The sequence below is a fragment of the Populus nigra genome, chromosome 2 (genome assembly GCF_951802175.1).
Source record: "Populus nigra chromosome 2, ddPopNigr1.1, whole genome shotgun sequence".
NCBI lineage: Eukaryota > Viridiplantae > Streptophyta > Magnoliopsida > Malpighiales > Salicaceae > Populus > Populus nigra.
This window is the reverse complement of record NC_084853.1, coordinates 26,689,891-26,707,181: the sequence shown is the minus strand read 5'-3', so window position 1 is coordinate 26,707,181 and position 17,291 is coordinate 26,689,891. Positions and strand designations below refer to the sequence as shown.

Genomic DNA, 17,291 nt, shown 5'->3' with positions numbered 1-17,291 from the left:
AACTCAACAATGATATCAGAATCAACACTAGATAATTATGAATATTGATTGAATGTTTTAATTGTTATTAGTGTTAATTTCAAATTAATTTTATGTGCAAAATATTTGTATATGTTGTGTATTCAACTATACAAATAATTTGAGAATATATTAAGAATAAGGCGTTAATTTATATGATTTATTTAGATTCATCATTCCAAATCATTTTTATCTCTTTATAATTTATTAATGTTTAATATTTAAGAAAAGATAAAAATAATTATTAACCTGAAAGTTTTTTTTTTATTTTGAAAAGATTGAGTTTTTATTAGCATACGTAAAAGAGAATTAGTTTAAAATACTAAAAATTATATATTTTTTAAAATAATAACAACAGAAAAATCAAATAAAATTTGAGATAAAATTAACCAAATTCATAATACAAACAAAAATCACCACTATCAACAGATAAGGAAGAATCTATTTCTATTCCATGATCATAAGAAACCACCACCAATTAGAAAATAAAATAAATAAATCAAGAAGTACACATCGTACTCTCACAAGTAATGTGTTATAAAAAAAAGCAGAGATAATGACCGTAGAATCCAAACCTTTCTAAACTCACACTCATCCGTCCGTCCGATTCCTTTCCGCACCCATTCCATCCCAACCGTCCACTCTCTCCACCTTTTTCATCTCCCCACTTCAAAATCCAAAATGGAATCCAAAGTCTTATCAAATAGATCCTGTATCACGCGCCATCCACGCTCCTAGAACACCGTTCTCTCCGCATCAACCGATTTGACTATATATTTTAATCTATATCATAAATAAATTCTTTTAAATTAAGATTTTCCCCAGCTCTATAATAACAATATATTCCATTTGTATAAATAAAACAGCTTTTTAACGTTGAAGTTTTAACAATATTATTGTTAATTTATCTAATTTTAATATTATTAATTAGAAAAGGCTCACATACAACAAATAAAAAATGAGATTTAATATATATATATATATATATATATATATATATATAGAGAGAGAGAGAGAGAGAGAGAGAGAGAGAGAGAGAGCGCGCGCGCGATAACACGACGGACGCGACCCTCCGCGAGTGTAGTGTGGGTTTTGATTATGATATATAAAAAGTAGCGTAGATGAAACGCAGCGGGAAGCGTTTTGTCCTCCAGCGCTTATTGGTAGTGGCAGAGCGAGATATAAAGAAGCCCGTGATATAACAAAATCCCTAGGAACATAAAAAAGAAATGTCTGCATCCGCTGGTGGTGGCGGCGGCGGTAGTGGTGGCGGCCAGGAGGAAGACAAAAAGCCCGGAGGAGATCAGTCCGCTCACATTAACCTCAAAGTCAAAGGCCAGGTATTTCTTTTCTTTTTTTCCCCTTAATTCCTGTGGTTCTGTTAGGGTTTCCATGATGAAATTAGTTTTGCTTTGATTGATGGAAAGCAAATCTCCTAATTTCTCCTGCTCTGTGAATATTTAATGGTATAAATCCTTTTGTAGATTGATCTGTAAAGAGTTGATTAATATAAAAAAGAAAAGAAAAAGAGAGAAGGTTATCAAATCTTACGGTTCATTAGTGATGTGCTGCCGCTCAAATACTTGTGTGTTTGCAAGGGTTTTAAGAGATCAATCTCCTGGGTGGTTGCTGAAATGGGTTATGTTATGAGGAGGTTGGATATAGCTTGGAGTTTCGATTTTTTGTATTTACTACTGCTGAATGTGTATTTCCCGAAATCTGCTTTTGATTATTTTGTATTGTAATACCGTAATCTCACTGTTTTTATTCTTTAGCTGCACCTTATTAATTACCTCTCCTGTTCTAGCATGGACTATACTTTTTTTGTTTTCTTCAAGTGTAGGATGGCAATGAGGTGTTCTTCAGGATCAAGCGAAGCACCCAGCTGCGGAAACTAATGACTGCGTACTGTGATAGACAGTCAGTTGAGTTTAACTCGATTGCATTTTTATTTGATGGGCGCAGACTCCGTGGAGAACAGACTCCAGATGAGGTAAAATTCTTATTTTAGTGTTTGTTTGGTTTGGAGTTTAGTTTCCCTTTTATGATCTGTATCGATCTTTGTTTTGTGCGCTGAGCACATCCATACTTTTTCTGCTCTTGCGAGCACTAAACAAACTACTACTACATGTGATTGTTCATAGTGGTGGTTATAAAGCATATTCTCAGACCACCATAGAAGCTTACTCGTGGATGTTTGGTTCTGTAATAGTTTTTATTCATCTGGTTTATGTTTTGTTTCCGCTTGGTACCAGCTTGACATGGAAGATGGCGATGAAATCGATGCGATGCTGCACCAAACCGGAGGGGGGCATGCATCCCTTGACTGACTGGTGGGCAACATGGATAGAATATAAAAATCAAGGTAGAGTCGGACCCATTATCTGGCTTCTTCTACGGAAAGACTAATGTAAATGAAATGAAACTGATGCATACTTGGAGGATTTCTAATTTGAGGTTTCTCCTATTACTTATATATTTTCAGTATGGTTTTAATATGTGGATGTTTTCTACCCCTATTTCATTGGCTGCCTGGTTTAGTTTCAGCTCTTCTTATTTCTGCTTAAAGTGATGGTAATTGATTCCCGATTGATGGCTTCCTGTGACTTTTTGTTCTGTTATTGCGGTTGACTCCTATTCTGCACCAGATTTTAAGGGCCTAGTGTTTGTTCTTGGATCAATTTTTACTGTACATGTTAATCGTTCATCAAGCAATTGGGATGGAATGGTTCTCCTTTTTTATTAAGAGAATAGCTCCTTGATTTCCTGTTCTCTTTCATTTTTCATTTTAAATTCTGCTCTACCCCTCATTCATGTCTTGCCATCTGTTTGAACCCGGAGATTTTACTTTCCATTTATGATGAAACAAACAATTGTGGGAGTGGATGTGAATTGTGAAGCTTCATGATTTGCAGTCATGAAATAAATCTCAGGACAATTTGGTGTTTTTGTGCTCTGTTATGGTGGTTGTGATATGGCAATGAGTTAAAAGTGCATTAGTAGGAGCATTGTCTGCAATGTTTTTAAGGAATAATAGTGGAAATGATGGGCATGTTTTTGGTAAGTAGCACAGCCATCAAAGTAAAACAATTTCTTTTCAAAGTTCATGTCAAAATTAATCTTGTTTGCTTATATTGTTAATTACATTACATTAAAAATAAAAGTGACTATTCACTGGGGACACAACACTGTTTTGTGTTTTTTTTCCTTGAATCCTTTTTTTTTTTTTTTTTAATTTCAGTAATCACTCTTATTTTTTTTTTGGATTTGGGTCTGAGAGATTGTTCTGATTTCGTTTGCAACAAGGCTCATCTCAACATTATATATATATATATATATATATATATATATATATATATATATATATATATATATATTGGTTTTATTGTTTGAAAAAAATTGAAAATGGAGAGATTCAATTTGATATTATAGTTAAAATTAAGGGTTTTTTTGTATGGTTAAAATTGCTTATTTTTTTATTTAATTTGACAGTTTTTGCTTTTAGAGTTTAGATTTCTATTTTGTATAGTTTTCAGTTTTTTGATGTGGAAGTAGTTGAAAAACAAAGAAGTGAAAGAGTTGATGGTTGGTTAAATTTTGTCAACAACACCACTCATTCTTTTTTGTTTTTTGTTTTTTAACTGTTGGGGTGTTTATTAAATAAAAATAAATTAAAAAATAATTTTTTGAGTTTATAATATTCTAGTTTGATTTTCCAACCAATTCTGGCAAAAGTAGAGTATTTAAATAACATGTTTGATTATATTTTGTTTTAAAGTGTACCTAAGCCAAGTAAAGAAAGAAAGAAAGAACATGAGATGGTCTTGGAGGTCCACTAGCATAGCCTTTCTTTTCATTTTGTAGGCAAGGTGTTCTGGTCCACCTAAACATAAGTGCCTGGTCTTTTTGTGCTTTTTAATTTTTTTTTATTTAATATAAATTTAAATTCAATGTAATAAATTAGATTAAATTTTTTTAATTTAATATAAATTTTTTCTATCATGTCTTGAAAATTACAATTTATATTAAATAAAAAATCAATCTCTCTCCTTTTAAACCCACTTTTTTTTTTTTAAAAAAAAAAAACTAGTGATTGTAATCGATTTCTCGCACGATTTCATTGTTTAGTGTGTACTGAAATCTCACATAAGGTTTCGTTCAAATCCAGATTCAAAACGGCAAAACCCATTTCTACATCTATTTGTGAAATTCAAGATCTTTATTATAGAGTTTAATGATAATAGGTTTGAGGATTGTGTACAAGGTGGGTAAAAAGACAAGATGAATCTAAGCCTTACTAGTAAATAAGATAAAGTGGATTATTTTATGATAATATAAAAAAAATAAAATAGCTTAGTTAGGTTGAATCTCCTAGCCCAACCGAGCTATTTTGGGTTAATTCGCAACAACCTAAAACCATGTTAAGGCTTATTTATTTACTATATCAGTAAATATTATTTCAAGTTCATCCTTTAATAATATTATTTAGTTTTATTTGTGAAGCTTATCCATAGATAATATTATTTTAGACTTGTTCATGAATATTATTTCAGGCTCATTCATGAAGCTCATCCATGAATAATCAATAAAGCTCGTTCATGAATAATATTATTTCAACCTCATCCATGAAAAATATACTAAATCGAGTCTCACCTTCTTTTCTCTTTCCTTCCCTTCTCTCTATTCTCTTATTTTTTTGAACTTCCAGAACATTGAGTTGTACAAGTTATGACTTTAACTACAACTTTAGCTAGAATTACCACAATAAAAAATGTCACCTTTCATGGTGAGTGTTTTTTTGAAAGGTGATATTTTTCAGATATTTTTCAAGATAGACTATATTTTTAGGTTTAACAAGAGAGAAGAATGATAAATTATCTCAACAACACTTAAAACCACCTCTTCATTATAGAATAAATAAATCTATTAGCACATAAATCTATTCTCTATAAAACATCATTTTCATCTTCTTAATTTGTTTTATCTACTTTGTTTGTCACTTGAACAACCAAATTCAAAAACTGATTTAAGCATTAGAGTTTTTTTCGTTTCATGCGAGACTTATTTTGTGGTACAACTCAAGCCCAAAACTTATCAAGGAAAAATCCATTTCTGTGTGAAGTTTTTCAAGGACTATAACTCAGGTCAAAAAATCAACCATGAAAAATCTGTTTTTATATGAATTTTTTCTACAATTTCATCAATTTTGCTTAGATTTTTTAATTGGGTTCTGTATATTCTTGTTATTTGTTAAATAATTTAGGCATTTGCTAGGATTTGAATCTTGAGAATTTGAGGTGGATTTCAAGTAATGGTAAATTAAGAAACAAATCTTGTGATTTGGAATTTTAGATTGGTTTTAGGTTACCTCTAAGCAACTATAATAATTTTGCTAGGGTGTGGTGGTCATGACATTAGTTATGGTGGGCTATTTGTCTGTACCATGGAGATGACATTTGCTGGGAATTGTGGTATTCTTTTGGACTTGACTTTGAAAGGTGAAAACCATTTTGAAACACTATTTGCAAAAGACTTTGGTTTTTTTTCCATGAAGTTAGAGAAAGAACTTGAATACTATAATGCAAAAGCTCAATAGTGTTGGGGGTGTGACTGCATTATCCTTGATAGAATTGAAAGTTGATGGGGGTTACTTGCTTAAAGAGAAAGCCTCTTTCCTTAGAGATATTTAGGAGGAAACCAATTTTCATATGTAGAAGTTCCAAATATTAGCTTCTTGTGTGGACTTAGAGAAGGGAGGTTTGAAGTTTAGGAGAAAAGGTTGAAGGTGATGGTTATGTTTTTTTTTTTAATTTCAAAATTGTAATATTTAATATAAGGGTTATTTAGTTATTAAATGAAAAAAAAATGACTTTTTTTTTTTTTACTTTAGAGACTCTTTAATCATTAAATGAGAAGTAATGACAAAGATGTAAATAATCTAATACTTTTTTTTGATAATTTTTGGGCGCACTAGGTACAAGATGTAAACCGTTAAATGCGCACCAAAGTTTAGGAGGAAAATTGTAATTTTTCAAAACACAGTGAAAAAATACATTTTCGACCAAACTATAGAATGTTACAGGTTATTTTTCTAATAATTAATTTAAAATATATTTTGCATATTATTTTATTAAATATCATTCAATATTTTCTTTATTTTTTTAAATAAGATTGTAGCATTATTTTTTTAATATTAACAATAGCTTCTTTTTTTTAAAAAAAGTCCTTAATGATTTTTTTTTCCTTGAATTTTATTTCACCGGCTTTTATGAATGTCTATTCTTGAAAAAGAATTATTCAACCAAACCAAGTCTTTAACTTGGATCGCAAGTTTTACTAATTAACTTGGGTTTAACCGGGTAAAACCAGAACATTGTCATATCAATATTAAAAAAAGGGTAAACAAAGTCTTCTTTTCCTTCAATTTAAATCTAAATTCATTCAAATAAATTAAATAAAATATGTTTGAGATATTATTTTATAAAATGCTATAAAATATGTTCGAGATATTATTTTATAAAATGTTGTTCAATTTTTACTTTGTTTTCAATTAGAATATGACAATTTTTTTTATATTACTAGCAAACAATATTTCTGTAAAGCCGTTGATGAATTTTTTTCATCTTTAATTTAATTTGATTGCTTTATTGTAAATGTCTAGTTTTAGTGTCATTTGATTAAAAGAAAAATAGATTCTAAAAATAATTTATTAAACCTAATTAAATTCATAATCCAAGTCACGAGTTTTATGGGTTAACTAGGCTAGCCTATCTCATTCTAAAACATAATTGTTTCAATATCTGTTTTTTTTAAATAAGGTGAAATGGTGTCATCTTGAAATATTTGTTTTTTTAGTCAAACCAACACTTAAATTTTTAATTGAAATTAATTTAAATAAATTAATTAAAAATGTATCTAGGATATTATTTAATAAAATATAATTCAAATTTTATTTTTTTTAAATAAGATTGTAACATGTTTTTTTTTATAATATTAACAAGTGCTTTGTTTTTTAAATATTTTATTTTTTCTTCTTAAATGTTAATTTTTTTGCGTGTTTTTTTTTGTATAATTAAATAAAAAACATGATTCCAAAAAACAAAGTTTTTAAACATAATTGAGACTATAATTCATGTGGCAAGTTTGACGGGTTAATTCATGTTGATAAAAAATGTCATCATCTCAATGTTTTTTAAGAAAACAAAAACAATGACGACGTGAGATTTGTTTTTGAGTAAAATTGAATTTTGAACAAGGTAATCTAGTCACATTTAGATAAAACCAAGGTGTGGTGCTTTTAGCTAGTTAGCTATGTAGGAAATGTATTCTATGTATAAAATGTAAAACGTTACAAAAACAATAATGACTAGTGACAAACTGTTACTGATAAATCCATTCATGCGATGCTTTCATCTATGTAGAGCAGTGACTAGTGACAAACTGTTACAAATAAAATAGTTATTAAACTAATTAATTATTGATTTAGTTTTTTTATATATTTATTTCCACATTGTTTAAAAACTAACAAAAACAAAGAAAAAAGGACACTAGTCATTAGAAAAGAACTATTTTCTTTACTTGCTTGCAAAGCCCCTCTAACAAGCTAAGCTAGTTTATAGTTATAACAACAATGTGCTCTTACAATTTTGTGTTTTGATTCTTGTAATTTTAAAATTAAACTTTTCAATGATAATGTCTAAAAAAAATACAAGTAGCCTAAGAATAGGGCTTCCAGGTTGGATAATTGGTTAATCAATTAGTCTTAGCAATTTCATCTATTCTCCCTAACCAAGGTGGTTGATAGTTTATACTTGTTGCTTGGTAAGCCAATGTAGGTTGTGACTAGTACCTGCAAAAGATCCCCTTTGATGGAGGTGAGGACTCTCCGGTTCTTCAATAACTATCTTTTTAGAAGATAAAATACAATAATATTATAGATAAAGATGACCTGAAAATATATATACAGTAGAGAATGAAGATTGCGAACCTTTATTATGGAAGTCTCATGGTGCATTTATAGCCCCTAAATCTTGTCCTTTTATGAATAGGAGGGGTCTGAAGTGTAATTTTACCATGATAACATTTAATGAGGGATAAATATCCCTTACATATGTATTAATGTTTGATGAAAATATAGTGGGTCACTGAAGGATTTTTATACACGTAAAAGGTGTAAGGAGATTAGGGTCCAAGACGTCAAATGTAGATGAGTCCATGGAGGCTGAGCTCTTCTCATAGGCTAGATCTAAGAGAGGTGGGTCCTTCCCTTAGTGAGCCTAAGAGAGGTTGGGTCCGTCCATTGGGTGAGTCAAAGGGAGGATGCTCATTCTCTTGGGCGTGCCTGGGGCTTGACAGTCATACCTAGGGTTTGACACACTGCCACACCCAATCGAGGTTGGGCCTGGCTAGTGCCAAACCCAATGCGTCTTCACTGGATCATGCTTGTTGTAATGTCTCAGGATTTTTCATCAATTTATGACATAGTGAAAAGGGTCAACGACGTGAAAATGTTGATAATTTTTTTTTCGTTGAAGATTGTAGAGGGAACACACAAACATCATTAATTAATATAGTGTAATACTCATATGATTACATAATCCAACATCTTTGCCATAAAGGGTATATAAACAATACATTCATATCATTTTGTCATCATGCATATATGTTTACATCCCTATTTTCAGAAAGTTATTATTACAAGTTTTTACAAAAGTGTCGATCGGTAATTTCACACTATTACATTGTTACACAAAATGCATATCATCCTAAACATGCGATTACATGATTTATATCAAAACATGCGGAACATAATTCCTATGTGCCGTGGCTATGTGATGTCCGTGTTACAATTCAAATATAATATAAGAATAAAGAATAATCTTCAATATAATAATAATAAGCTGAAGAACATAATTTCAAATTCATTATTAACTTAGGTAAATAAGCTCTTTTCATTAACTTCATATAATACAATCATTTTTTCTTTCATTGAGCGATGTTAATCTTATTCGCACGTCCTATTCGCTTGACTTGAGTTTTAGAGTAGGTGTTTAATAACTTGAATATTTTTTTCTCTGAACTTTAGATATTTAAATTTTCTCTCGGTCAATGAAATTTTATGTAGAATGCTGGTAGATTTTTCCATGATAATTTATTTGAAAATGGAAGACTTGTGAGCCAGTTATCTTGGAATGGAACTGGTGCCCTTTGAATGAGCAGTTTGTGAACCATCTATCCTAGTATGGTACTGGTGCCCTGTGAATGGGCAGCTAGTGGACCAATTATCCTGGTATGGAACTGGTGCTGGTATTGAAATAGTGCTTGTGGTCCAACTGTTCTGGTATGGAACTAGTGCTGGTGGTCCAGTTGTATTGGTTTAGAACTGAAGTTCTATGATGTGGACAGATTTAGATTTTGGATTATTGATTTGTGAATAGTACTTGGAGGATGATAGTAAATGTAGAAATTTTTTTGAGTAACTAATATATATATATATATATATATATATATATATATATATATTAATGCAAATGTAAATATTCTAATTGACCATGATTATCTTTTTAATCATTATGCAGGTTCATCTCAATATCGCGCCTCCTAGTAGTTTTAGAGTTTACTTCTATTACCAGTAAATCTTTTGGATATGTAAATTGTTAATAATAACATTACTTTCTGTATATTTTGAAGATTATAATGTTGTGTATGTACGAATTTAAATGGACTAGCTTATTTAACTTATATTCTGTTGTGTAAATATTTTCTAATTATAATAGTGATATATATAAGCATGTAGCTAATATCATTTGTGTTAAACAATACTTAAAAGATTATATATGATTGAAGGAAGTATATTAAGTCTATAATTTATGGTTTATGTATCATGGTTAAGATAATTCTTTCTTCATTTTAGCAAAATAATTATTCTTTGAGTTGATATGTTAAAGAAAGTGAAATATTGTTGATTGAGATATGTTGGAGTATAATAAGAACATTGAATTGTGGAAATAGTTGATTAGGGATTGATGTTGATTTTGTCGATAACTTGGGATAGGTTAAATTAGGGGAAACCCTGTCAAAAAAAAAATTTAAAAAAAAAATCATGAATTTTCAAAATATATTACTAGAAATTTTAGGGCTGTTACAGTGCTCATATCCAATCTTGTCCCCAAGGCGTGCTGTATGCTAGGCCAAAGTCAGGGAGGTGAACTTGGGATCCTGATCCGAGACAATGGATATTGGAATCCCATGGAGCTATACCACCTTGTTTATGTAAATCTTGGCAAGCTTGTCTACCAAATCGGTCATTTTTATGAGCAAGAATAATACGGAGTTCGTCAAGCGGTCTACGATGACCTATATTGTATCATTTCCTTTCCTACCTTTGGGAAATCTAGACACAAAATCCATGGTGATCATCTCCCACTTCCATTCTAGAATTTGTAATGGTTGCAATGGTCCCGCGGGTCTTTGGTACATCCGCTCTTTAATCTTCATCTAATGGTACCCTGACCTTAAATCTATTTTGAAAGTGCTCCCACTCTCTTTATTTGATCAAATAAATCATCTATTTGTGGTATATGATACTTATTTTTCATCGTTATTTTGTTCAACTGACGATTGTCAATACAAAGCCTATGGGTTCCATCTTTCCTTCTTACGAATAGAACCAGCCCTCCCTAAAAAGAATTGCTAGGCCGTATAAAACCCTTGTCTAGCAACTCTTGCAGTTGAGTCTTTAGCTCATTCAATTCTGTTGAAGCCATCCGGTATGGTTGTTGGGCTATAGGTGGGACTTTAGGGAAAGTATCTATAGACACTTCTACCTCTCACTCTAAGGGTAGTCCTAGTAGTTCTTCAGGAAACACGTTCGAGAATTCCTTCACCACAGGAATATCCTTCAGTCGCGGACCTTTGTCATTTGAGTTTAAGATGTAAGTGAGGTATCCCATACATCCATTTCTCAGAAGTTTTTGAGCTATTACAACCAATATTAAGGCGGTCGGTTTGGGAATTCTCTCTCCTTTAAAAACCATCCTCCTACCTTCAGGTATTTAGAATGTAACAGTTTTAGCATAACAATCTATCTGGGCCTTGTATTTACCCACCCAATCCATGCCTAGAATTATATCAAAATCATGCAATTCTAAAGGAATCAAGTTTACTTCGATTTCATACCTAGTTAAACTAACCCCACTCCCACATATATATTATTTGTTTCAACCATGTTCCCCATCGGAGTTTCAATTACAAACCCCTTTTCTACCACTTCTACTCCTTTTCCTAATTTATTGACAATTTTCCTAGCAATGAATGAGTAAGTGGCATCCGGATCAAACAGCATATGCACATTAAGGTTATTTATTAGTAGCGTACCTGCCACCACATCCGTTGTAACCCTGACCTCCTCCCGTGTCAGGTGCAAGATCCTTCTTAGGGTCCAGTCATTTTGTTTCATCGGCCTCCTTCGATTGGAGTTTGCCCCTGATTGAGAATATCTCACCGACATATTCACTATGACTGACTGTTAATAGCTCGAACTCGGCTGCCTATAGCTCTGTACCTACCCAGTGGCCCTGTTAGGGAACTTCTTCTTATAATGACCTCTTCCGCCATAGTAATGACATCTTTGCCTTAGATACTGACAGTTTCTCCACCTATGTCCTTCCCCTCTGCACACAAAGCATCGTCCTAGTGAAACTGAGCTATCCCCAGGGTGCCATTATCCATATTGTACACAAGGAGGATAGTCAATACCCTTACAGTCATCGGTCCCTACTGCATAATTCATCCTTGAATGTAATTGCCCCCCATCATTCTCCCACTTAATTTTTGGTGGAGCAGCACTATTAAGGCCCTTTTTTCCTGTACTATTCAAACACTCTGCTCTTTCCTTTCTTTGGAAATGGTGGTTTGCTTCTGTGATAAACCACATCTCTTTTTTTGCTTGTACTTAAATGCCCCTATTGACCTTCTCCAATACAGGCCTTCAGAGCCTATGCATCCTCAATTAACTCCCTCACGAATTTAAACCGTAAGTCAATCAATCCTTGTCTCAAATCCTATCGCAAGCCATCTCTCAGCTTCTCAATCATATATTCTTCTGTCGACATGTAATGTGGGGCGAATAATGAGAGATCATGGAACCTCTTTTCGTATTCTAATACTGATATATCCCATGTCTTAAAGCCAAGAACTCTTGTTCCTTCACCTTGCGATGGCATATAGAATAAAACTGATTCTCAAACTCTGTCTTGAAGTCACTATAAGTCAGTGTCTCGGCGCACGCCTCAGCTGAATTGTTTCCTCTATGTCATGGCCCTATTGGACAATAACTGGTGGCATAGTTTACCCTTAAACTCTTAGGTATATTTATCTAGATCATGGTCTTCTCAACCTTTTTTATCCACCTCTCAGCTATCTCTGCATATTGTTCCCACATATACGGTTGCAACCCATTTCCCTCATACTCTTGACCAATTGTATGAGTAGCACCACGTTGCCCGTGGTCGTGACATTCACAGGGGCTACTTGCGGAATCTGCGTGGAGAGAGCTGCTTGTGTCATCAAGCCGGTCATGCCCTCCATCATTGTTTTAACTATCTGAACAAGAAGTCCCAAGTCTACATACTGCGGGGGCACCCCTGTTGGGATAGTCAATGATTGTGCATCTAACCTTTCTTCTTGCCCCGTAGCAGCTGGGGGTACTTCCTCTATTCGCTTAGGCATCCGACCTTCCCCTGCTACCGCGGTTCTTTCTCGCAAGATTTCAGGTAAACTTACTGGAGCTTGCGATGTTATATCATCCAAGGGATCTTTATCTTGCCAACCTTAGGCACCTCGACCACCGCCCTTCCTTTCTAAGGAGGACGGCTTAGTACATGTCTCTTGTCAGGTGCGCACCATCCTGAAATTCATCACAACAACACAATTATCAATGATCCTTAGAATCCAGACCAAGTGTTCTGATACCAATTGTAACAACCCGACTTTTCAAAGCCAAAACAACGGTAAATTTTTTTTATAACATTTCAGAAATTGATAAACCGGTTTCCACTCATTATTAAGGCTCAAACCATATGCCAAACAACAATCAATATTTCATTAACAACAATTCTTACACATGCACATAATATTACGTTTGCATGATTACAAGCTCAAATTATAATATACCTACATAATCATAAGTTTTCACTCCTATACTACTAATAGACGTCATGAAATTAAACAAGAGTATCAAATAATAGATACACATTTAGTACACTTAGTTCAAACAAAATACATTGTGATTTAAAATAGGACTACATGGTTCTTTGCAAAAGTAAGTTCTCGTATAATGGGGTTCCTAGGTACCTCGTTGGTGAGACATCCCTGCTGCAGTACATATATTTACAAGAATTATAAATAATTAATAATAAACAATTAAATAGTTTAATGAAAACATCAATGTTATTATCTGTTTAAGACATAACAAGCATAGGTCTTTGATATACTTGGTATATACAAAACAAAGTACACATGAACACATCAGTTCTTGAAACTAAGTTATAACTCCCAGATCCAGCTATCCTCATGAGGCTATTGAAAAAACCAAGATGCACGGGCATTTTTTTTTGGAAAAAAAATACAAATACAAATAACGTGTTATATGTGTTTATTTTAAAGAAAATGTTGCATCTAGTGTGCAAAACATACTCTGACCACTTGAGTTTCGACATGGAGTGTGTAACGACTCGGCTTTTTCAAAGCTAAAATCGATGGAATTATACACACACACACACACACACAAGTCGTCAGGTTCTAGATTTTTTCACCATATTATTATGCAGATTTATAATTGCATTTCATTCATTAACAAGGCACAATTCATGTAGGATAACGTAAATCAACATTCTCATAAAACAGATTCTCAATACACATGCCCATAATATTATACTTGCATAGTCATATGTTTACATTACATCATATTGACATACTCATAAATTCATATTTTTGTTCTATTCTCATTATCATCATGAGTTCATATAAGAGTGTCGAGCGGCAAGTTACACAACTAGTACTTTCATTTATCCTAACCTCATGTAATTTCACAACGTAACATCCTCATAAGAAGAATACCACATACGTATATTCATACACATCACATCTATATGTTCGCACATACATATCCATGTTCCATTTCAATTTTTCATTACAAGTCTTTACAAAAGGGTTCGGACGACTAATTGAGCGATTAACACATTTATTCATCCCGATCATCCACCTAATATGCCATTAGCCAAAGCTATCATTTATTCATCCTGGTTATCCCTTTAGGATGTCATTAGCCGAAGCTAATCATTTCTTCATCTTGGTCATCATCTTAGGATGCCATTAGCCGAAGTTAATCATTTATTCATCCCGACCATCTGTCTCGGATGTCATTAGCCGTAGCTAATAAAAAAAACGCAACTTGGCCATCCTTCTAGGATGTCATTAGCCGAAGTTAATCATTAACCAATCTAATGTTCCATAGGCGGTTTATGAAATCACTATAACATGATAATATATCCTTTATAATGCCCATTCAAATGATTCATAACAATTTGACATTCACTATAACATAATAGTAGACCCTTCATAATACTCGTACATACATTTTGTAATAGCTTAGTGTTCAGTATACACAACAATAGATCCTTTGTAATACTCAATAAACATTCCGTAACAGTTTAACATTTAGTATAACACAACAGTAAACCTTTCGTATTACTCATCCAACCATTCATAACAATTAATGTTCAGTACAATAAAACAATAAATCCCTCGTAATACTCATTCAACTATTTGTAACAATTAACATTCAGTATAATGTAACGGTAGATCCTTCATAATACTCATACAACCATTCGTGACAGTTTAGCATTCTATATAGCACAACAATAGATCCTTCGTAATAAATTCACTTCAAAAACTAACGTTGTGGTAGAAAGGGGTGGAAATCACCTACCTGTTCCTCCCGCAAGTGTACTTGTCCAGTCGAAGGTTTGATTTCGGTCGCACCACCTTACTGTTTTCAGTAGTTTTAGGAAGAGATCTAACAAGTTTTTCTCACCCTTTTACCCACGATTTTTCGCTTCTTCTTCCTTTTTAGTTTTGGTTTTTCCTTCCTTCCTTCTCTAGCTACACCAGCCAACCTTTTACACACCCTCTCTTGTACGGTTTCAACCATTTTTTGGTACTCTTTAACTCTTATTTCCTCTCTATGGTTCAAGAGGGATGCATGCAGCTAGGTTGGGGGTCTTCTCTTTGGGAAGAGGGAGAGGATTTGATGTATACAGTTGGCCGGTTTTGCTTTGGAAAAGAGGGAGATTGCTGTAATCTAGGGCTGTTGGCCGCCCATTTGGGGAAAAAGAAAGGTCACCCTCCTTCTCTTTTTACATTTATACCCCGTCTTAAATGAGAGGAGGGTGTTTGCGTGCTGGATATCTTTGATACCTATTCCTCTTTTGAGTTATCCTAGGCTGGTTCCTATTTCAATTTTCTCCTAGAATAGGCCGGTCCAACACTAATTTTTGTTGGGTTTTACTGTGCCGCTGCCGATTAAGAAATTGATAGCGACGGTGGAGTCATTTCTGACTTTTCTTTTTCTTTTTTTTGGTGTTTACTGAGTGATACTAAAATATATATTAATCTATTTATTATTTGTTTTAAATAAAATATTATGACCCAAGGAGTAAAACCCGAGACTACTAATATATAACGCACACCAATTACTTTAGTTAAAACACGAAATTGATTGAAATTGATTCAAAATTATTAAAAAAATATATTAACATTGTTTACTATATTTATATTAACAGTTAAATTGAATCTCAACTCTTTTTTGGTTATTAGTATAATTGCACCCATAAATCTCATGCGTAGGTAGAATTCATGAATAATTTTCATGATGAAATTTTATGTTTATGTAAGGAGGATAAGTATAATAACTCTAGGTATCTAAAAGCTAAAATTATATAGTTTGCACAATAGATTTGGATCGTTAGCTCATGCGTTAAACCCGTAAATGAAAGAAGATATGGTTAGTTTTTGTGTTTATCTTAAAAAATTATTAAATTATTTTTTTAATATTTTTTATAATTTAGATTTTTTATAAATAAAAAAAATTAACAAATAATTTTAATATATTTTTAAATTAAAAACACCATATAATTAACACGTATATAAAATCTAGAATATTATTATAATAAACAAATAATTAAAGGCAATTCTTTTTCATAAAACAGACTTCTTATAGTACATATTAGTTAGGTGCCCGCGTTACGCTATGGACTCACTTTTTATTCTTAAAAAAATATTATAAAAATTTATAATATAAATAATAATATTTTTTTTCAAATTTATTAATTATTTTAATCATATTATTAATTATAATAAAAATAATAATATTTATAATACAAATAATACTATTTTCATATTAATACTTTTAGTTATAATAAAAATAATAATATTTAAAATACAAATATTTATATTTAGAAACCTAAAACCCAAGAACCTGGAGTCCTTATGAAGGACCCAATAGAATTGGATCCTGACGCAAGACCCATTAAGCTTGGGTCCTAATACTGGACTCAAGACAATCAGGTCCTAACACAAGACCCTAGTAAATTGGGTCTAGACGCAGGACCTAAGAGATTGGGCCTTAAGCACGACTTATTACCCTTGGGTCCTAACGCATGACCTTTTTGACTTGAGTCCTGAGACAAGATTCAAGATCATTGGATCCTGAAACAAGACCCATTATCATTGGGTCCTGACTCGCGATCCAAGTGAATTGGATCCTGAAGCAGGACCCAGATGAATTGCGACCTGACACAAGACCTATTTAAACGGTAAAAATATAAATTATTATTCTTATTATCATTAAAAATTATTATTTTTATAATAATAATAATAATAATAATAATAATTAGTATTAGTATTTTTGCTATAAATATTATTATTTTTATATAATTGCAGGTGTTAATATTAAAAATAGTATTATTTGTGTTATAAATATTAATATTTTTATTATAGTTCAAAGTATTATTATTTGTGGTATAAATATTATTATTTAACTTGTCTACCCAAGTTTTTATATTTTTTAATCTTTAAAAACCAATTATGGTTTTTCTTCGATAGTAATAGTTTTTTTAAATTTATTAATGATGATGATGATGATAGTAATTTTTAATTTTACCTTTTAAATCAAATCTATGGTTGTTTTTCAATATTAATAATATTTTTTTTCA

At 32.0% G+C, this 17,291-nt stretch overlaps 1 protein-coding gene across 1 annotated transcript; it reads left to right on the top strand.

The window, feature by feature from the left end:
- The first annotated feature begins 1,155 nt into the window (after positions 1-1,155).
- LOC133683195 (small ubiquitin-related modifier 1-like) lies at positions 1,156-2,516 on the top strand. The gene is made up of 3 exons (XM_062106741.1): positions 1,156-1,358; positions 1,862-2,011; positions 2,274-2,516. The coding sequence occupies exons 1-3, from the start codon at positions 1,248-1,250 to the stop codon at positions 2,346-2,348; spliced, it is 336 nt and encodes a 111-aa protein (XP_061962725.1). The 5' UTR covers positions 1,156-1,247; the 3' UTR covers positions 2,349-2,516.
- Positions 2,517-17,291: the final 14,775 nt, after the last annotated feature.

Coding starts and splice junctions, on each gene's coding strand:
- LOC133683195 (XM_062106741.1), top strand. CDS start 1,248: ATGTCTGCATCCGCTGGTGGTGGCGGCGGCGGTAGTGGTGGCGGCCAG. Junction 1,359..1,861: donor ACCTCAAAGTCAAAGGCCAG/GTATTTCTTTTC, acceptor CTTCAAGTGTAG/GATGGCAATGAGGTGTTCTT. Junction 2,012..2,273: donor GAGAACAGACTCCAGATGAG/GTAAAATTCTTA, acceptor GCTTGGTACCAG/CTTGACATGGAAGATGGCGA.